This window comes from Dendrobates tinctorius, unplaced genomic scaffold (assembly GCF_039654945.1).
Source record: "Dendrobates tinctorius isolate UK_male_01 unplaced genomic scaffold, ASM3965494v1 ptg000315l, whole genome shotgun sequence".
NCBI classification, from domain to species: Eukaryota; Metazoa; Chordata; class Amphibia; order Anura; family Dendrobatidae; genus Dendrobates; species Dendrobates tinctorius.
This window is the reverse complement of record NW_027361982.1, coordinates 6053295-6075881: the sequence shown is the minus strand read 5'-3', so window position 1 is coordinate 6075881 and position 22587 is coordinate 6053295. Positions and strand designations below refer to the sequence as shown.

Below are 22587 nucleotides of genomic sequence, written 5' to 3'. Positions count from 1 at the left end.
AGAGAGAGAACTGTGGCAAGGCATAGATCTGGCCAAGGTTACCAAAGAATTTCTGCAGTACTCAAGGTTCCTAAAAGCACAGTGGCCTCCATAATCCTCAAATGGAAGACGTTTGGGACCACCAGAAGTTCTCCTAGACCCGGCCGTCCAGCCAAACTGAACAATCATGGGAAAAGAGCCTTGGTGAGAGAGGTAAAGAAGAACCCCAAGATCACTGTGGCTGAGCTCCACAGATGCAGTAGGGAGATGGGAGAAAGTTCCACAAAGTCAACTATCACTGCAGCCTTCCACCAGTCGGACGTTTATGGCAAAGTGGCCCAACGGAAGCCTCTCCTCAGTGCAAGACATATGAAAGCCCGCATAGAGTTTGCTAAAAAACACATGAAGGGCTCCCAGACTATGAGAAATAAGATTCTCTGGTCTGATCATACAAAGATAGAACTTTTTGGTGATAATTCTAAGCGGTGTGTGTGTGTGGAGAAAACCAGGCACTGCTCATCACCTGCCCAATACATTCCCAACAGTGAAACACGGTGGTGGCAGCAGCATTATGCTATGGTGGTATTTTTCAGCTGCAGAGACAGGACAACTGGTTGCAATTGAAGGAAACATGAATGCGGCCAAGTACAGCGATATCCTGGATGAAAACTTCTTCCAGAGTGCTCTGGACCTCAGACTTGGCCGAAGGTTCACCTTCCAACAAGACAAAGACCCTAAGCACACAGCTAAAATAACAAAGGGATGGCTTCAGAACAACATTCTTGATTGGCCTAGCCAGAGCCCTGACCTAAACACCTAAACCCAATTGAGCATCTCTGGAAAGACCAGAAAACCAACGTTCACCATCCAATCTGACGGAACTGGAGAGGATCTGCAAGGAAGAATGGCAGAGGATCCCCAAATCCAGGGGTGAAAAACTTGTTGCATAATTCCCAAGAAGACTCATAGCTGTACTAGCTCAAAAGGGTGCTTCTACTCAATACTGAGCAAAGGGGCTGAATACTTACTGTATGACCATGTGATATTTCAGTTTTTCTTTTTTAATAAATAAGCAAAAATGTCCACTTTTTTTTTTTTTTTTCAGTCAAGATGGGGGTGCAGAGTGTACATTAACCCCTTTCTGACATATGACGTACTATCCCATCCATGTGCCCTGGGACTTAATTCCCAAGGACAGGATAGTACGTCATAGCGATCAGCGGCGCCCCCCCCCGGGGGGAGCGCCGCTGATCGCAGCCGGGTGTCAGCTGATTATCACAGCTGACACTGTGTCAGGGGCAGTCACGGACCGCCCCCCCCACATTAACCCCTGGCACACTGCGATCAAGCATGGCGTCGCTCCGAGGGTCTCCTCTCTGCAGGCCCCTGGATCCTATATAGCCGCGGGGGCCTGCAGAGAGGCAGCTTCCACAGTGCCTGCAGAGAGCAGGCACTAGGAAGCCTGCAGCAACGCCTGTCAGATGGCTGATCTGGCACAGCGCTGTGTGAAGTATCAGGTCAGCGATCTGACACCTTATAGTGATGTCCCCACCTGGGAAAATATAGTAAAGGAAAAAAAAAAAGTGTAATAAATTTATGAAAAATCCCCAAATTAAAATAAAAAAAAAAAAGCTTCCCAATTTTTTTTTTTTTTTTTGTAAATAAAAAAAAAACGATAAAAATGCACATATTTAGTATCGCCGCATCCCTAACGACCCGCCCTATAAAACTGTCCCACTAGTTAACTCCTTTAGTTAACCCCTTCAAAAAAAGAAGCTAAAAACAATGCTTTACCATCATACCGCCAAACAAAAAGTGCAATAACGCGCGATCAAAAAGACGAATATAAATATCCATGGTACCGCTGAAAACTTCATCTTGTCCCGCAAAAAAACGAGCCGCCATACAGCATCATCAGCGAAAAAGTAAAAAAGTTATAGCTCGCAAAATAAAGCGATACGAAAATTATTTTTTATATAAAATTGTTTTCATTGCATAAAAGCGCCAAAACATAAAAAAAAAGACATAAATGAGGTATCGCTGTAATCGTACTGACCCGAAGAATAAAACCGCCTTATCAATTTTACCACACGCGGAACAGTGTAAGCGCACCCCCCAAAAGAAATTCATGAAATGCTGGTTTTTGTTCATTCTGCGTCCCAGAAATCGGAATAAAAAGCAATCAAAAAATGTCACGTGCCCGAAAATGGTACCAATAAAAACGTCAACTCGTCCCGCAAAAAATAAGACCTCATATGACTCGGTGGGTCAAAATATGGAAAAATTATAGCTCTCAAAATATGGTGATGCAAAATCAATTATTTACAATAAAAAGCGTCTTTTAGCGTGTGACAGCTGCCAAACAAAAAAAACCGCCATAAATATAGTAAATCAAACCCCCCGTTATCACCCCCTTAGTTAGGGAAAAATAATAAATTTTAAAAAAATGTATTTATTTCCATTTTCCCGTTAGGGCTAGGGTAAGGCTGTGTGCACACAAAGCGGATTCTGCTGCGGATTTTTCCCCGCAGATTTGGCTAAATCCGCAGGTCAAATGACCTGCATTTGACCTGCGGATTTAGTGCGGATTAGCCTGCGGTTTTCCCCTGCGTTTTGACACCTGGTAATGGAGCAGGTGTCAAACCGCTGCGGATTCCACACAAAGAAGTGACATACTGTGGATTTAAAACCGCAGCAAATCCGCGCGGAGAAATCCGTAGTATGTGCACTGTGTTTTTCATTTGCCATTGAATGTAAAGATACTGTACAACGCAACAGAAACTGCTGAGGATCCGCAGGGCCAAATCTGCTGTGGATCAGCAGCAGAATCTGCAATGTGTGCACACACCCTTAGGGTTAGGGCTAGGATTAGGGCTGAGATTAGGGTTAGGGGTGTGTTTGGGTTAGAATTGAAGTTAGAATTGGGGGGTTTCCACTGTTTGGGCACATCAGGTGCTCTCCAAACGCAACATGGCATCCGATCTCAATTCCAGCCATAAAAGCCAAATGGCTCTGCTTCCCTTCCGAGCTCTGCCATGCGCCCAGTTGTTTACCCCCACATATGGGGTATCAGCGTACTCAGGACAAATTGCACAATAACTTTTGGGGTCCTGTTACCCTTGGGGAAAATAAAAATTTGGGGTGAAAAGATCATTTTGGTGGAAAAAAATGATTTTTTTTTTGTTTTTAATTGTACGGCTGTACGTTATAAACTTCTGTGAAGCCCTTGTGGGTTCGAAGTTCTCACCACATATCTAGATAAGTTCCTTGGGGGGGGTCTAGCTTCCAAAATGGGGTCACTTGTGTTTTTTTTTCCACAGTTTAGGCACATCAGGGGCTCTCCAAACGTGATATGGCGTCTGATCTGAGTTCCAGCCAATTTTGCGTTGAAAAAGTCAAACGGCGCTCCTTCCCTTCTGAGCTCTGCCATTGTATTGCCAACTGTTTAGCAATAAGGTTCGGATATGGCTACTACTTGGATATAACACAATTTTATTATACAATGATTATAAAACACCAAATTAATGGAATGGCAGATATAATAGTACCCTGTCTTGTTTACATAGAGAAATAAGCATCAATACATTACCAGGTAGCATTGCAACATCACTTCTCCACTGGAAGGACCCCACAGTGTCAGTGAGAAGGAAAATCTTGTCATCACAGAAACCGTGCACCCACGATAGCTTCTGGAAAATGTCCCTCCCTCACTGACACAGGTCCACCTTTTTATACACAAAATTCCCACATTCCCTCTGTGTAGTATGCTGAGTCATCAGAATCTTGAAACTGCACAAGACTTCAAGGTCTGTTTGCTATAGCCTCTTAGTGTGTTTGCACCAACCAGAGATTTGTTTGCCAATAGTATGTCAACCTAGACTCTGTTTGCCTCTGGTCAACTTGTCAAAGTTGTCTATTACTGTTCAAAGTTCAACATATGTTGCTTGTTACAAAGTTAACTCTTCATGCTTATAGCATAATGCTCTAAGATGGTGGCATGACTTCCATAATCACCTATTCTGAAAACTGGATACCTATGTAACTCAGACACACACTCAGACATGTCAAGATATGTATCACAATTGTTCCTCGATTATGGATGTCATGCACGACCCAATATTGACTATTATTGAGCACAAGACTTCCTTGTTCAAGCAGCATAAATATTCATTATGTATACAGTTGTTATTCCTATTGTCCTAGCTTATATGTAAGAATATACCACACAACTCTTATATTAGAATACCACACAGAATTAGTTGGAAAGCTTCTTTCCATCAACCACCCCCAAGTGAAGGTATTCACTCAAAGCAAATATCACTTGTGTGCAAATCAGGATAAGGAATCTTTGAAACACAGAGCTTCAAAGACCACAGTGCAATTCCTTGTCTTACGGTATTGACACAGAGCAAACGCTTTGTGTCTCAGTATCAAAGTCCAGATTACACCCTAGTATTGCAATATAGTGTTTGGATTCAAACAACCATATTTCATATTTGCAATACTTTCTACCCTTGGTCTAATGACCACACTATATCAAAGCATATAAACAATATATTACAATATGTAGGCTATAAGATATCCATATTTTTATTAGCACCACAATCCACCCTTGGATATCTTATAGCCACACATTATTTATCCAACAACAAACCAATGCTTGCATAATACAAATTACTCCTTCAAGTTAACCTAGAGCTAACACCTGACCCACTAGTTACATTAGTTGGAATATAACGAAAAGTGATATTTTCTGTAAATGATGGAGCGATCACTATTGCTCACCCTCATACTTTTACACTTTTTATCTGAACTGGAGCCACATATAATGGCCCTCTCCCCATCCCCAGTCTGATTCAACATATTTCATGTTTATCACAAGTCCACTGACAGCATGGATCAGCTGGCATAATTCTTGGAGTCCTTCTGTTAATCATTTCTCCCATTAGAAATTTTCTTCAGTACAGTTCACATCTTGGGTCACATCTTCTTTGTCTTTGCCCTTCAAAAATGGCTAGTGTTCATCTGTTCATCCACTGAGCCAAGTAGATCTATAGATTCTGTTTGGTTTTCAGAAATCCACACTTTCCATAGCTGGCATTTGTCTGAAGATTGCTTGGCTCTTGAAAGCAGTCTCACAAGATGAAAGCAATAATGCAACACTTACAGATCAGATTTTGATCTAAAGGGAAAACAAAAGCATTATTATCTGAGATCATTGATGGCTACTTCAGAAATGACTTGAGCAGATTCTGGACACCTAATTGATTCCACCAAATTTTAGAAATCCACTGGCTGAGCTATTCTAGCTTCTCTCTGTATTATTGACATGTCACTTCACTCAATATTCATACATTTCTCCTGGATAAATCAAATCTATCACATTACCTCTATTCATTGAAATATCAAACATAACTGTTCAATATACAACTTTCAAATGGATTTTACAAACCTATTATGTTCCTAATTGAAAATAAAGATTAAAAACATACATAAAACTAAACCACAACTTTTAGCTAAATACAGTCCGATTCATCACAATGGGACGATTACTTATTTAATTGTTTGCAAACAATTATTTTAACCTTTACCTTTGAGCTCATTAGTCTACCCCCATGTCTTATATATAGCTAAATACATTGAATCCGATTCCTCTGAAAAACTGGTTTGTCCAGTCTGAAAGAAAAAAACACAGAAAGGTTAGAACACAGTCTTAAAAGGATAACACAGGAATAGTAGCACCGTCTTTTTGGGGTCTACAATATGACAAGTTCTGCTCTTTCCCAGTCTCACTCTTATCCACTGTTGGGATCTGCATTTCTTGCGACTTTTGTGCAGTTGTAGCAATGTCGGCTTTTTTACAGGAGTCTGTAAATTCAGTATCGTAGATGGCAATGTCTTCCTTATTCTCCATGCCATCAATATTCTGGTGCAATGAATGGCTCTCTGGTCTGGGATTACAATAACGTTTAATGTGGCCCATCTTCCCACATTTAAAGCAATACCTAGGCCTGTAAACAGCAGACACCTTATCGGATACTTCATCCTGCTCTTTTGACTTAAGGCACCACTCAGTTAATAGTTTTACAAATCTTTCATATGAACTGGTATTTCTTAGAGACACTCTTGTGGCATAATCTACATTACAATGATTTGCCATTGAAAATAGAAAACTAGGATCATTGTGAGACATATCTGGATGATTGCAAACATTTCTGTACAATGCCAAATAATTACTACAGAACAACATGGGATCATCAGATCGCCTGAATCTGAACATTGCCGGGGCCTTGCCACCCCTAGTATTTCTTCTACTTAAAGGGAAGGTGCCATCCAAAAAAAATTTTTTCAGCAATTGAAAAAATGTAAAGAATTAATGTTTACATTTTCTTAAAAAATATTATCGTTTGTTTTTAATTTTGCAAAATATGAAAAATAATTTTAAAAAGTTTGGCATTTCCACTTGTTAACACTAGGGGGAGCAGCTACTGAAATCTGGCACAAAAACCGCTATGACATCTATAGACACAGTGAGCAGCCATTTTGATGGGGCTTGCAAAGTTACTGACTGTCTTTGCATGTAAAGTCTGGATCAGAACAGGCCATCAATCAGCAGACATGTTTCCTGGATTTCTGTGGAGCAGACAAGCAGACGGTCCATCCATGTGTATAAAACACAGCGCTCTATGTACAATCCCTGGCACCGAACAGGGCGCCCCCCACAGACCAGCACACTGCTCTCCTGAAATACTCTGTGCTGCTGTCGCCCTGCTCCTTCCACCATACATCAGGCCCCTGTCCCCTCGGTTTCACACATCGCCAGGACGGGATCTGAGGAGAGGAATGGGGTCTTCGGTCACCGAGGATGGCAGGCAGCAAGGATTCTGGGAGCAGGGTGACAGCAGCACATAGTATTTCAGGAGAGCAGTATCACACGGGATAGGATTAGATACACGGCTCAGCAGGCAGCATCACACTGGAGAGGATTAGATACACGGCTCAGAATACAGTATCACACAGGATAGGATTAGATACACGGCTCAGCAGTCAGTATCACACAGGATAGGATTACATACACGGCTCAGCAGTCAGTATCACACAGGAGAGGATTAGATACACAGCTCAGCAGGCAGTATCACACAGAAGAGGATTAGATGCACGGCTCAGCAGGCAGTATCACACAGAAGAGGATTAGATGCACGGCTCAGCAGGCAGTATCACACAGGAGAGGATTAGATACACGGCTCAGCAGAAAGTATCACACAGGAGAGGATTAGATACCCGGCTCAGAATACAGTATCACACAGGATAGGATTAGATACACAGCTCAGCAGACAGTATCACACAGGAGAGGATTAGATACACGGCTCAGCAGACAGTATCACACAGGAGAGGATTAGATACCCAGCTCAGAATACAGTATCACACAGGATAGGATTAGATACACGGCTCAGCAGTCAGTATCACACAGGATAGGATTAGATACACGGCTCAGCAGTCAGTATCACACAGGAGAGGATTAGATACACGGCTCAGCAGTCAGTATCACACAGGAGAGGGTTAGATACACGGCTCAGCAGGCAGTATCACACAGGATAGGGTTAGATACACGGCTCAGCAGTCAGTATCACACAGGAGAGGATTAGATACACGGCTCAGCAGGCAGTATCACACAGGAGAGGATTAGATACACGGCTCAGCAGGCAGTATCACACAGGAGAGGATTAGATACACGGCTCAGCAGGCAGTATCACACAGGAGAGGATTAGATGCACGGCTCAGCAGGCAGTATCACACAGGAGAGGCTTAGATGCACGGCCCAGCAGACAGTATTACAGATATGCCCACACTGGTGAAACTTCCAGCCCCCCCCAATTATACACAAGACTATGGGCTGTATAAGTCACTGTCCTCCTCAGACAGCCATAAAAGCAAAGGTGTCAGATTACCGGAGATCACTGGGGCTGTGTGTGAGGAGGCGGAGACAGAGCAGGAGGACGCTGGAGCAGGAAGCACAGGGCCGAGCCTGGAGTAAGCAGTACAGAGGAGCATAGATGAAAGTCACCCGCACTCACCACTCTCCATCCTCCGGCTCCAGTGAGCGCTTCTTTCCTCTGCTGACCACCTTCTCCTTTTCTTCAGCCTCTCCTCACAACACAGGACCCGTTATGCCACAAGTGGTCCTGTGATAGAGGGAAAGTGGAGCTCAGCAGATAGCACTGGGCTACAGTAAAATGGCGCCCAGCCACACCTACAGCAGTGAATGGTGCAGCCCACAGGGGCGTGCCCAGTTCTCTGCTACTGAGGCTGCATGGTGGGGTCGGGAGCCGACCGCAGTCTCCTATGTCCAGGGACGGCCATATTTGCAGACTGTATGAGTCCTCCACAGATCTGCAAATCAAGATGGCAGCGCCCAGTGGCTACATGAAAACATTATTACAAACAAACCATATATCCTGGTTAGTACAACATTTGCTGAAACAACATGTTTTGTAACTTACTATTTTTTTGCAAATTATATAAAATTGCGGCACCTTCCCTTTAAGGTAGATTGCAACTCAGATCTATTAGACACCCTGCAATCTTCTACCTCATTCTGGTTTTGCTTCCCTGTAGCTGTCTCTACAACCTGGATCTGGCAAATATGATGAGCTTTTAATGGGTTAAGAAGAGGATCCATTTCCATCTCCCCACCAAAATGATCATCCCCCTGTTCTTGGCTGGTGACAGTTTCGGAGTCAGTTGATTCATGTGCATCACTATCCCACAAATCTGGGTTCCTCTCCATCTCTGCTCTGGCTATGGCCAAAGCTTTCGTCCTTTTCACCTTCCCGCTCTTCTTTCTGCACTTATACTGTTTTACACATACATACAGCAATCTGTTCTGCATCATGCTGAGTTCCAACACATTTGTCCATTACTAACTTATTCTGACCCTGTGCTGCCACCAATGCATTCTGGGCCTCACATAGCTGTATTTCCAAATCCTGCACTTTAGTTAACATTCTTTGCTTTTCCTCATGCTGTTTTCTATATGCAGATAGCAGGATCCAGCCACACTTACCAAGAGCACATAATTCTTTCCCTTTTTCTACTTTTACTTCCTGCAAGCATTCTGCTACCTCAGCAGGCTCTGCATCTTGCCCATATCTGTCCCAATGTTCACTTGAACCAACACTGTGCGACCACATAGTCGCCAACATATCATATGGGGTTTGGGTTTCCTCCCACCCTGGAGTCTCAACAGACTCACTTACAACCTCTTTTTGTTCCATTTCTGACAACTTTCTTTGCATATGGGTGTTTTGCTCATGCATATCTCGGTATACACTGAGTAAAATCCACATACGCCGTCCTAAAGACTCTACATCACCCCTGAGTACTTCAACAACATCAGGGATTAACTGCATCACCTGCCTTTGCAGGGAAAGCCTCGAGTAACTAAACAACATCGAGGGGTTAACTGCATCACCTGCCTTAGCAGGGATCCCCATGAGTACTTCAATATCATGGGGCTCTGAGCCCTTGAGCTTATTCTGCCAGGGTTCTGCCAATCCACAACAACGCATTTCCTGCGCCAAAAACCCAAACATTTTGGCCTAGTGCCGACAAATTACTATCCTATAAAATAAGTTAGGACGTGAGGATTATTTCTTATCCCAACAAAGAAAAAAAAACTTCTGAGCCTTCTGCATATCCTGCCGACTACGCCAATTTATGTATTCCCAACTGTTTAGCAATAAGGTTCGGATACGGCTTTAAAGAAGGCTACTACTTGGATATAACACAATTTTATTATACAATGATTATAAAACACCAAATTAATGGAATGGCAGATATAATATTACCCTGTCTTGTTTACATAGAGAAATAAGCATCAATACATTACCAGGTAGCATTGCAACATCACTTCTCCACTGGAGGGACCCCACAGTGTCAGTGAGAAGGAAAATCTTGTCATCACAGAAACCATGCACCCACGATAGCTTCTGGAAAATGTCCCTCCCTCACTGACACAGGTCCACCTTTTTATACACAAAATTCCCACATTCCCTCTGTGCAGTATGCTGAGTCATCAGAATCTTGAAACTGCACAAGACTTCAAGGTCTGTTTGCTATAGCCTCTTAGTGTGTTTGCACCAACCAGAGATTTGTTTGCCAATAGTATGTCAACCTAGACTCTGTTTGCCTCTGGTCAACTTGTCAAAGTTGTCTATTACTGTTCAAAGTTCAACATATGTTGCTTGTTACAAAGTTAACTCTTCATGCTCATAGCATAATGCTCTAAGATGGTGGCATGACTTCCATAATCACCTATTCTGAAAACTGGATACCTATGTAACTCAGACACACACTCAGACATGTCAAGATATGTATCACAATTGTTCCTCGACTATGGATGTCATGCATGACCCAATATTGACTATTACTGAGCACAAGACTTCCTTGTTCAAGCAGCATAAATATTCATTATCTATACAGTTGTTATTCCTATTGTCCTAGCTTATATGTAAGAATATACCACACAACTCTTATATTAGAATACCACACAGAATTAGTTGGAAAGCTTCTTTCCATCAACCACCCCCAAGTGAAGGTATTCACTCAAAGCAAATATCACTTGTGTGCAAATCAGGATAAGGAATCTTTGAAACACAGAGCTTCAAAGACCACAGTGCAATTCCTTGTCTTACGGTATTGACACAGAGCAAAAGCTTTGTGTCTCAGTATCAAAGTCCAGATTACACCCTAGTATTGCAATATAGTGTTTGGATTCAAACAACCATATTTCATATTTGCAATACTTTCTACCCTTGGTCTAATGACCACACTATATCAAAGCATATAAACAATATATTACAATATGTAGGCTATAAGATATTCATATTTTTATTAGCACCACAGCCATGCATCAAAACAGTGGTTTCCCCCCACGTATCAGGTATCAGTGTACTCAGGACAAATTGCACAATAACTTTTCCAGTCCAATTTCTCCTGTTACCCTTGGTAAAGTAAAAAAAAAAATGGACCTGAATTTTTTTTTTTTTTTTTTTTAAACATTCAAAAAATTCCTGTGAAGCATCTGAAGGGTTAATAGACTACTTGAATGTGGTTTTGAGCACCTTGAGGGGTGCAGTTTTTAGAATGGTGTCACTTTTGGGTATTTTCTATCATATAGACCCCCCCTCAAAGTCTCTTCCAATGTGATGTGGTCCCTAAAAATTCAATGGTGTTGTAAAAATGAGAAATTGCTGGTCAACTTTTAACCCTTATGCTTTCTAACAAAATAAAAATTTGGTTCCCAAATTGTGCTGATGTAAAGTAAACATGTGGGAAATGTTATTTATTAAGTTTTTTTGTGTGCCATATCTCTGTGATTTAAGGGTATAAAAATTCAAAGTTGGAAAATTGCGATATTTTCAAAATTTTCGCCAAATTTCCGTTTTTCACAAACGCTTGTTATATGAATTAAATTTTACCACTAACATGAAGTACAATATGTCACGAGAAAACAATGTCAGAATCACCGGGATCCATGGAAGTGTTCCAGAGCTAATACCTCATAAAGGGATAGTGGTCAGAATTGTAAAACTTGGCCCGGTCATTAAAGTGCAAACCACCCTTGGGGGTTAATGAGAAAAAAAATGAACTTCTTCAAATTTACTAAATGGCTGCTCGAGAGTGAAAAATTTAAAGGGGTCTCAATACTTTCCGTACCCACTGTATATCTTTTGACCTACCACTATCTGGATTTACATATCTGACCATTATATATGTGTAACCATCGTGTATATAGAATATTGTATAGTGTGCCGTTAAAAGCGATTAATATATAATTTAACCTTGGGCTGCTCTTTTATCCTGATCCATGAATCCTCACGTCTGTTTCTCGGTTTAACTTCCTATGCTACCGGGACTGGTTTCTGGCCCAATATAAGCCCGATCTATTAACAGGATTATATCTAACGAGGAACTGCTGGCAGTCTTACCAGGCTGGCAGTGCTCCGTTTCACTGGGGCTAGGGAAAGGGGCCTCTCAGGGTTATGAGCGAGTGTGGTGACTGCGTGAGCCACATCCTGACTCCCTGTTCCTGTGTGGACAAAGGGTGTCTGTAAAACTCTATCAAGTTGACCCAGGGGGGTGGTGGGTTTGACATGGGGGGGGGGGGGGGGGGGTGGCATCGGAGGGTTTCTGTGTGATCTCTCCGGTGTCATCCTTGACAGCAACTATATGACGAAAAAAACAATCCACATTGCATTACATGGACTGCACCTGTTTATGCCCATTTTATTAGACTTGGCCACCTCTGGACCTGGAGTCCTCCAGTAATGTGCAATTTTCAGTTTATTTTTTTGCTTGATCTACAGGAGTTTGAGTCGCTTTCTCAGATCCGTATTCTGCAGACTGTCTGCCTGGGATATCGCTTCACTTCAGATCCGCACTTTGCTGGCTGGTTCCAGAAACTGCGTCTTATCAGCGAGGATGAAAGGTAAATAATAGAAGGAATATTGTGGGCAGAGAGCCAAAATATAGTATTTCATAGCCTGACAGCATAGTCCTAAGCCTGAATTTTGTTAAAAGGCAAGCAGCAGGGGTGTTTTGATGATCGGGATCCTACACATTACACCTGGGGGTGGATATGTCTGATTACAGGGCATTTGTCATCTTTTGCAGTTACCGACTCTCATGTGACATTGAGTCAAATCAAGATGCAACTGTTACACCGCCCAACACGGTGAAGCCGACTGTGATCATCACACACTGCACCGAGTGAGCAGAAATCCAGCAAATTCACTCCAATGTTAATGCTCACTTTACGCTGACCACTGTCTGCTTCTCTTTATCAGGCTTTTGGCCTCCATTGCTGCACCTTTTGGCCCCGGCATGCACTTGGTGTCCTGGGATACACCCTGTGAGCGGCTGATGACACCAGGCCTCAGTGCGGTATGGAGACTTTTCCATTATTTTCCTTTGGGATTAATAACATGTTATGGGATGGGAGTTTTACACTTGTATTACATAGTTATTCATAAAGGCCTATTCCCATTATCTATCCACTCATAGCAGCAGAAGAGCCCTTCAGTTCCAGCACTGGACACACAAAGCTCTCCAAAACCAGCGCACAAAAGCTTCCTGACCCCAGCGGTCACAGTGCGGACACACAGGCGCTCTGCATCTTGTGGCAGTCCTTTAAATATTGCAATGCAGCACAGCACCTCTTCTGAGAGCATCACTGAGCAAGGAAAATTCCCTGATTCCACTGCAGATTTCCGCATCATCCGAGCGCGTGTGGAGCCGGCGGAGGAGAACAGCGTGTACAAGAGTGTGCGGGTGAGGAGACACTGATGAGGTGCAGGGGCTTCTATCATACCCATCATGTATACTGGGTGCGGGGTCTTCTAGAACGCTATAGTCGGCTCCGCGCACCGTGTTTTCTACAGCATTAGCTATAATCGATTTGATCTTGAGTTTCAGATCAGCAGTCAGGAGAAAGCTCCCACAGTGATTGACCGGATCATCCGAAAACATCATGGGATCCTCCAGGGTCCACAGGAACTTGTTCAGCTGTTGCCAGGGAATAAAGGTGAGATCCTACAAGTCTGATGCTGATGTCTAATATAGAGCTGTATCCTGGCCCTAGCCACCCAGTGACATCACACTCCGTGGTGGTATAACATGTAATATGGACACATTTTACAAGATCTGTACAGTTGTGGCCAAAAGTATTGACACCCCTGCAATTCTGTCAGATGATACTCAGTTTCTTCCTGAAAATGATTGCAAACACATTCTTTGGTATTATCTTCATTTAATTTGTCTTACAGTGGCATGCAAAAATTTAGGCACCCCTGGTCAAAAGTACTGTTATTGTGAACAGTTAAGCAAGTTGAAGATAAAATGATCTCTAAAAGGCCTAAAGTTAAAGATGACACATTTGTTTTGTATTTTAGGCTAAAAAGTAATACACTGATTTTTTTTTTTTTTTTTTCACATTTTAAAAATTACAAAAAGAAAAATGATCCGCTGCTAAAGTTTGGGCAGATTTGTGTGCTCAGATAACTTTGACCAAGGTTTCAGACCTTAATTAGCCTGTAAGGGATATGGCTTGTTCACCCTCAATGTTAGGAAAGGCCAGCTGATGCAGATTCCACAGGTTTAGAAACACACAGCCTCCTCTAACCTTGTGCGAAAAAACAGCCACCATGGGTTCTTTTAAGCAGCTGCCTAGCACTCTGAAAATGGTGGAGGCCCACAAAGCAGGAGAAGGCTATAAGAAGATGGCAAAGTGTTTTCAAGTTGTCCTTTCCTCAGTTCAATATGTAATTCAGAAATGGCAGTTTACAGGAACAGTAGAGGTCAAGATAAGGTCTGGAAGGCCAAGCAAAATTTCAGAGAGCGCTGCTTGTAGGATTGCTAGAAAGGCATATCAGAACCCCCACTTGACTGCAAAAGACCTTCAGAAAGATTTAGCAGATTCTGGAGTTGTGGTAATTGTTCTACTGTTCAGAGACACCTTATCAAATATGGCCTTCATGGAAGAGTCATCAGAAGAAAACCTCTCCTGCACCCTCACCATAAAATTCAGCATCAGAGGTATGCAAAAGAACATCTAAACAAGCCCAATGCATTTTAGAAACAAGTCCTGTGAATCGTTGAAGTTAAAATAAAACTCTTTGGTCGCAATGATCAAAGGTATGTGCAGAGAAAAAACTGCATAGAATTTCCGGAAAAGAACATCTCTCCAACCATTAAGCATGGGAATGGATCAATCATGCTTTGGAGTTGTGTTGCAGACAATGGCACAGGGAACATTTCACAGGTAGAGGGAAGAATGGATTCAATGAAATTTCAACAAATTCTTGATGCAAACATAACACCATGTGTAAAAAAAAAAAGCTGAATTTGAACACAGGATGGCTTCTACAAATGGATAATAATCACACACATCAAAATCCACAATAGACTACCTCAAAAGGCGATAGCTAAAGGTTTTTCAATGGCCCTCACAGTCCCCCGATTCGATCATCACTGAAAATCTGTGGCTAGTCCTCAAAATAGCAGTGCATGCAAGACGACCCAGGAATCTCACAGAAATGGAAGAATTTTCCAAGGAAGAATGGATGAAAATCCATCCAACAAGAATTGAAAGACTCTTGGCTTGCTACTAAAAGCGTTTACAAGCTGTGATATTTTTAAAAGGGAGTGCTACTAGGTACTAACTATGCAGGGTGCCCAAACTTTTTTGCATTGGCCTATTTTCCTTATTGTAATTTTTAAATTGACAATATATAATTTTTTTTGGCCTAAAATACAGAGAAAATGTGTCATCTTTAACTTTAGCCCTTTTAGAGATCATTCCATCTTCAACTTGCTTAACTGGTCACAATAACAGTAATTTTGACCAGGGGTTCCCAAACTTTTACATGCCACTGTAAACGAAAAAACACAAAAAGAATTGTCCTAAAGCCAAATTGGATAAAATTCCACACCAAACATAAAGAGGGTGGACAAAAGTTTTGGCACTGTTTGAAAAATCATGTGATGCTTCTCTAATTTGTGTAATTAACAGCACCTGTAACTTACCTGTGGCACCTAAGGCCCGTTTCACACTTCCGTTTTTTCAAATCCGTCAAAATCCGTTGTTTTCCGTAAAAAAACGGATCCGCCATTTTTTGCAGGATCCGTTTTTTTTGTCCCATAGACTTCCATTACGGTTACCGCGGATCCGTCAAAAAAACGGATCCGTTTTTAAAAAAACGGATCCGTTGGCATCAGTTTCCGTCAAAAAAACGGAAACGGATCCGTTTGGCGGACACAAAAACGGAAGTGTGAAACAGGCCTAACAGGTGTTGGCAATAGCTAAATCACACTTGCAGCCAGTTGACATGGATTAAAGTTGACTCAACCTCTGTACTGTGTCCTTGTGTGTACCACATTGAGCATGGAGAAAAGAAAGAAGACCAAAGAACTGTCTGAGGACTTGAGAAACCAAATTGTGAGGAAGCATGAGCAATCTCAAGGCTACAAGTCCATCTCCAAAGACCAGAATGTTCCTGTGTCTACCGTGCGCAGTGTCATCAAGAAGTTTAAAGCCCATGGCACTGTGGCTAACCTCCCTAGATGTGGACGGAAAAGAAAAATTGACAAGAGATTTCAACGCAAGATTGTGCGGCTGTTGGATAAAGAACCTCGACTAACATCCAAACAAGTTCAAGCTGCCCTGCAGTCCGAGGGTACAACAGTGAGTGTCAACCCGTACTATCCGTCGGCGTCTGAATGGAAAGGGACTGTATGGTAGGAGACCCAAGAAGACCCCACTTCTTACCCCGAGACATAAAAAAGCCAGGCTGGAGTTTGCCAAAACTTACCTGAAAAAGCCTAAAACGTTTTGGAAGAATGTTCTCTGGTCAGATGAGACAAAAGTAGAGCTTTTTGGGCAAAGGCATCAACATAGAGTTTACAGGAGAAAAAAGAGACATTCAAAGAAAAGAACACGGTCCGTACAGTCAAACATGGCGGAGGTTCCCTGATGTTTTGGGGTTGCTTTGCTGCCTCTGGCACTGGACTGCTTGACTGTGCGCATGGCATTATGAAGTCTGAAGACTACCAACAAATTTTGCAGCATAATGTAGGGCCCAGTGTGAGAAAGCTGGGTCTTCCTCAGAGGTCATGGGTCTTCCAGCAGGACAAGGACCCAAAACACACTTCAAAAAGCACTAGAAAATGGTTTGAGAGAAAGCACTGGAGACTTCTAAGGTGGCCAGCAATCCAGACCTGAATCCCATAGAACACCTGTGGAGAGATCTAAAAATGGCAGTTTGGAGAAGGCACCCTTCTAATATCAGGGACCTGGAGCAGTTTTCCAAAGAAGAATGGTCTAAAATTCCAGCAGAGCATTGTAAGAAACTCATTGATGGTTACCGGAAGCGGTGGGTCGCAGTTATTTTGGCTAAAGGTTGTGCAACCAAGTATTAGGCTGAGGGTGCCAATACTTTTGTCTGGCCCATTTTTGGAGTTTTGTGTGAAATGATCAATGTTTTTTCATTTAAGACAAATTAAATGAAGATAATACCAAAGAATGTGTTTGCAATCATTTTCAGGAAGAAACTGAGTATTATCTGACAGAATTGCAGGGGTGTCAATACTTTTGGCCACAACTGTATATACTTTAAGAAAAAAGACTGTTCTGATGTGAACTATAGACCTACAGAGCCACATGGCTGCCACATCAGAAAAGACTGGAAGTCGTAGACTCCTTTTCTCAGCATGGGTGTGGGGTTTGTTCCAACGTAATGAGTCATTCTCCTGAGGTCTTATTTGCTAACACAATTGTGGAGAAATACGTTGTACATGTTTGGCTTCACTAACCCCTGTAATGTCTGATCCTACAGAGCTGCTCATCCCAGCGACTGCCAATGTCTTCTACGCCATGAGCGCGGCTAGCTTGGATTTCCTGGTCCGTCCACATCTTCCCGCCGTGGCCCCTCAACCTGAAGCGCGGCACCATCTGAAGGCACAAGTCCATGCCACCTATCCCAAAATCAAGGCCAAAGCTGGAGACTTTGCCAAATCCCTCTTCTAGTATATACTTTTAGGACTAAAGCTACATAAGGACATTTTTTCCATCCCCATGGGGGCTACTGGTTTGTTATTTGGGGGCCGTGGCCCTCTGGCCACATCTGCATGTGGTTTTATTCCGATGTTGCAAAACCAAAGACTTTCTTTTAGCTGATGAGAAATGAAGCTGTAAGAACTGGGGCAATCTACAGTCAGGTGCTGACACCGCTCTGCATGGAAAGTGCTGCTCAACCCTCCATACACTATCATGAAACACTATGTACTGTTACTACGAGGCCATATCTGTTTGTATTTCTATGTTATGTTTTATCTGAGATTATATTTAAAAAAAAAAAAATTGAAACGACAAGTCTCAGCATGCTCTACTAGCTCTGCATGGTTACAGTGTTTATAGTTTCAAAACATTCAGTAGCCAGCACACAATATGGCAGCCTGTGAAAGTTTAATAAGTCATCTTCAAGATACAGCAACGTTCCCTTCACCCGGTGAAAAGTGGTAAAATAAAGTGTGAGCCCATGTGACCAGGGAAACATTACAGGCCCCGTCCTCCAGTCTATAAATAATGATAAAGGAAGAGCAGCTCTCAGGCCTTCACTGCCCCCTTGCCCTGTGCCCTCTGGTACTCCTGCTGCAGCTTCGTCAGAGACGTCCGTTGTTGTTCTGATCGCTGCTCCAGGTCTTTCAGCAAAGTTTCATATCTCTTTCTGTGAAATGGAAGAAGAGGGAACATGATGATTAATACACTTGCAGGACAGTGAAAGAGAAGGCAGGTGCTGCAGACAGAAAAGGGATTTCACCAACCAGAGAAGTCCTGAACTGTACAGGATGATATCTGATGAATGACTGTCAGAATTCAACACAGATGAATCTGCACATTCTGACCGTATTCAATGTCTGTCCCCATCGAGGATAAAGAAACTAAAGCAAGAAATGAGCAGAGCATGACGACCCAGGGCATGAGAAGCCGTGGACGAGGAAAGAGGTGTAATGTTCTCTACATTATACTCCCAACTGAATGGTACATATGTGATACACACTGTGTAGATATACTCACATCTCTCCATTTATATACTGCAGTCTCTTGTCAACCGTGGACTTTGCCTCCTCCAGGTCTTGCTTCACCAGCACTGGCCCGATGAGCTTATACACTGTGTTACTGTCATCCAGCAGTGCCAGCTCCTAAAATACAATGTAATTGTATAAAATAAAAGACTTCTATAACCTCCTCACCCTCCATAGTAAAACAATACTGAAACTAATCGGAACATTAATTACTCTGGTTACAACAGGAGTTCAGATGGGGCGGAATAATTTTATCTGGCTTGTACAAGGTCAATTACAAAAACAAACACTGGGATTTTGTAAAATGTAGAAAAAAAATAAGAATGGAATAGATATCTGACGATCAACCTTGAAACACATGCACACTCATACTGGTTGGGTGTACATGGGTCCTCAATTGCATGAAGGGAACAGTCCGCTGACAGTCACCTCTGGTGGCCAGAATCCAACATATAGAAATTCCACAACTTTTACCCGACAATTATGAGAAGAGAACCAGAAGCTCATACAGAACAGATCAGTGACTTCTATCACACATTTATTGTACCAGATAAGAAGGAAAACAAAAAAGCTTCATGTTATTGCCTGTTGGACGCTGCGTCCCTGCCCTGTGTCTGGCATTTACTCAAGTGAATGGAGCGAAGCTGCGATACCCGATGGCTCATGGGCACGATTCTGGATAAATATAAAACCTGCGCCTCGTACCCGCTATAACAACGAGTATGAAAAATAACTAATATATTTCCTATCACTTTAAAATGCCACACATGAAATGTCATTGTGGCGCTGCTCGCCATCCACAGAGGAAATCCCTGATTACAGGAAGAAAAAGCAGGAAACCAGCAGTGGTAATAACTAAATACGGAAGTGCCCTGCATCCGCCAGATGTCCATGTGCCACATGATAAAGAACAAGTTATAGGCAGAGATAAACCTTAACTGCAGGAGGAGGCAACAGCCCTTGTGCTGCCTGGGAGGAGAAGGCAGACTTTGCGCTGCTCAGGAGGAGAAGGAGGCGGCAGATTCGGCCCGTTTACTGCCCGGAAGGAGAAGGAAGAGGTGGCGGCCCGTGAGCTGCCTGGGAGGAGGAGACTGCGGCCCGTGTGCTGCCTGGGACGAGGAGGAGGAGGTGGCCCGTGTGCTGCCTGGGACGAGGAGGAGGAGGTGGCCCGTGTGCTGCCTGGGACGAGGAGGAGGAGGTGGCCCGTGTGCTGCCTGGGACGAGGAGGAGGAGGTGGCCCGTGTGCTGCCTGGGACGAGGAGGAGGAGGTGGCCCGTGTGCTGCCTGGGACGAGGAGGAGGAGGTGGCCCGTGTGCTGCCTGGGACGAGGAGGAGGAGGTGGCCCGTGTGCTGCCTGGGACGAGGAGGAGGAGGTGGCCCGTGTGCTGCCTGGGACGAGGAGGAGGAGGTGGCCCGTGTGCTGCCTGGGACGAGGAGGAGGAGGTGGCCCGTGTGCTGCCTGGGACGAGGAGGAGGAGGTGGCCCGTGTGCTGCCTGGGACGAGGAGGAGGAGGTGGCCCGTGTGCTGCCTGGGACGAAGAGGAGGAGGTGGCCCGTGTGCTGCCTGGGACGAAGAGGAGGAGGTGGCCCGTGTGCTGCCTGGGACGAGGAGGCGGCGGTGGCCCGTGTGCTGCCTGAGAGGAGGAGGCGGCGGCCCGTGTGCTGACTGGGAAGAAGAGGCGGCGGCCCGTGTGCTGCCCGAAAGGAGGAGGCAGCGGTGGCCCGTGTGCTGCTCAGGAGGATGCAACCCATGTGCTGCCTGGGAAGAGAAGGTGGTGGCCCGTGTGCTGCCCGAGAGGAGGAGGTGGCAGCCTGCGTGCTGCCTGAGAGGAGGAGGCAGCCCATGAACTGCCTGGGAAGAGGAGAAGGTGGTGGCCTGCATGCTGCCCGAGAGGAGTAAAAGGCGGCGGCCCAGGAGAAAGCACTGATGGCAATTTTCAATTCCAATAAAGTGCTAAACTTGCAGACATTTGGGCACATGACTTTCTTTAACAAAGGCCATCACATAGGAAAACCAATATCATATACTTTACTAAACAAACCTCAGATAACAGGAGCGAGGAACACCATTTTACATGTAACTACAGAGAGGACCTATCAAGTCTGCACTACATGGACAGCCCAATGATTCCAGTGAGGTGTGCAATACCTCAGATCACCAGTGGAGGTGCTGTAAGAAAACTTAACACTTGCTGATATATTTCTCCACAGATGAGCACTTGGCGTGACAGAACCAGGACATCCCCCAGCGATCAGATCATTATCGGGAGGAGGGGCTTTTATGAAAATTCACCACTATGGGACTACGCTGCAATACCTAGATAAATCGCTATTTTTTCCATTTTGCTATATTTATTAAATGTGTGTTCCCGTATTTGTGACTGGTGAGTGTCAGAACTCTGTTAACCCCACTGATACTGTGAATAGAGGGGCGCACAATCAGTGTTGTGACTCCTTTACTGTTCGCTCCTGGTCACCTGGCTGTGCAGTTAGCTACTTCTACAATAGAGGTGAGTGCTGGAGCACAGGAAAGCAGCAGTACTGGATTGCTGCAGATAGTTGTGTATGAAGCTCTTCTCTCACACTACATGTTTTTCCTGCTGTTTCCAATTACAACTCACTGGTAACAGCCCATTACATCATCACCACCAGTGATCTGTACACAGCAATACACAGAGAAGTCACAGGCTGCGTGTATACCAGGTGTCTCTGCATAAGGAATCCCTCTGATGTCATTACTGATGTCTAGGGGATGGGAACCACAGCAATCAGACACTGAAGACATGAGATCCTGCACTTGTGACCAGGGTACAGATGAGCGCATCGATGACAGCACATAAATTACTGGCCTTCTTCCACACGGATCTGTGACTTATGTGTGGAGGGTGGGAAGGGGTTAAGCATTATTTCTACTTTTATCTCTGCCCCGTCGGCCCCTGAAGATTCAGAGACCCCCGTGTGGGAGGAGACACATCATGTCACTCACATCTTTCACTATGTTGTTCTCGGTGAGCTGAACCTCGAGCTTCTGTCGGACAGACATGTTGCTGCTGATATCTGCAGAGAGAGGATGGTTCCGATCTGAGTACAATCTCTAGGATGAAATGATTTGCTCACCTTTATGACCAAACAAAGAAATAAAATATGTAGCAAACATTGCAAAATCTTGAATAAAAATTATCCCACCATTTGATGTACACAGCTCCAATGCAGGCTTATGTATCGTCATGGTTACAGACTAAAACCAATCCTCTGTTGTCTGATGGTCGTCCTTTTTCCATCTGACAGTTCGTTGCTTAAATTCAGAAGATAAGAGGAGTAACACAACAGCAGACCCCACCTACATATATGTAGTCTGTTACCATGGAGACATGTTTTTATAGGAGCTGAAGTCAGAAGATAATGACGTTCCCTTATACTCATTAGATACCTGTCCTTGTAAAATGATGACAGTGAGCGTCACCCTCTGCCCCTTTACACGACCGTGGTCGCCCCATTTACCTTTCTGCACCTGCTGGTATTTGGTGACCTCGGCCTGCAGCTTCTCCTGTAACTGCGCAGCCATCTGGGAGCAGAGAGAACAGGATCAGCCGTCATCACACGCGACAGATATAAACACAGATCAATCCTGAGCATCCTACGGGACCATCGGGGCTGAGAGTGACGTGACAGCACAGATTGTTAGTGCGGAGTCAACCAAAATACGTCAGTATTTGTGAGCAAAAACCAGGAGTGGGTGATAAGTACAGAAGTGGTGACATGTTTCTATTATACTTTTCTTCTGACTGTTCCTCTTCTGGTTTTGGCTACAAATACTGATGTAAACTACTGCTATTGAGAACGTGGCCTAATGTACACGGGGCTGGAAACATCACGTGAGGAGGACGCTGCAGACTGTGAGGAGATCGGCCATGGCTGGTCACATCACAAGACTCAGAGGGTAGGACCCCACCCATCATGTCTGCA

General features: G+C 43.9%; 2 protein-coding genes and 1 long non-coding RNA gene across 8 annotated transcripts in view; 1 reads left to right on the top strand and 2 right to left on the bottom strand.

Moving 5' to 3' along the window:
* RGL2 (ral guanine nucleotide dissociation stimulator like 2) overlaps positions 1–17908 on the top strand; it is a 38902-nt gene extending 20994 nt beyond the window's left edge. For 4 of the 5 annotated variants that reach the window (XM_073561352.1, XM_073561355.1, XM_073561354.1 and 1 more), the window contains 6 exons: positions 12348–12469; positions 12655–12750; positions 12828–12924; positions 13045–13311; positions 13456–13564; positions 17373–17908. In XM_073561352.1, the coding sequence (XP_073417453.1) occupies positions 12348–12469; positions 12655–12750; positions 12828–12924; positions 13045–13311; positions 13456–13564; positions 17373–17563 (882 nt within the window). In that variant the 3' untranslated portion in view covers positions 17564–17908. The remainder of the gene's footprint in view (positions 1–12347; positions 12470–12654; positions 12751–12827; positions 12925–13044; positions 13312–13455; positions 13565–17372) is intronic. The other variant, XM_073561353.1, reaches the window with a different exon arrangement.
* Positions 3434–12114, bottom strand: LOC141073852 (uncharacterized). The gene is made up of 4 exons (XR_012227073.1): positions 9869–12114; positions 8055–8162; positions 5571–5655; positions 3434–5161 (listed from the first exon to the last, which is right to left on the bottom strand). It is a non-coding gene; the product is annotated as an uncharacterized lncRNA (long non-coding RNA).
* Positions 17909–17984: 76 nt separating the features above from the next.
* PFDN6 (prefoldin subunit 6) overlaps positions 17985–22587 on the bottom strand; it is a 7324-nt gene continuing 2721 nt past the window's right edge. Inside the window, exons 2-5 of one of the 2 annotated variants that reach the window (XM_073561361.1) lie at positions 22123–22186; positions 21608–21678; positions 18614–18738; positions 17985–18263 (exon numbers count right to left, since the gene is read on the bottom strand). In XM_073561361.1, the coding sequence (XP_073417462.1) occupies positions 18143–18263; positions 18614–18738; positions 21608–21678; positions 22123–22186 (381 nt within the window). In that variant the 3' untranslated portion in view covers positions 17985–18142. Of the gene's footprint in view, positions 18264–18613; positions 18739–21607; positions 21679–21807; positions 21893–22122; positions 22187–22587 lie in introns of those variants that run through there. The other variant, XM_073561362.1, reaches the window with a different exon arrangement.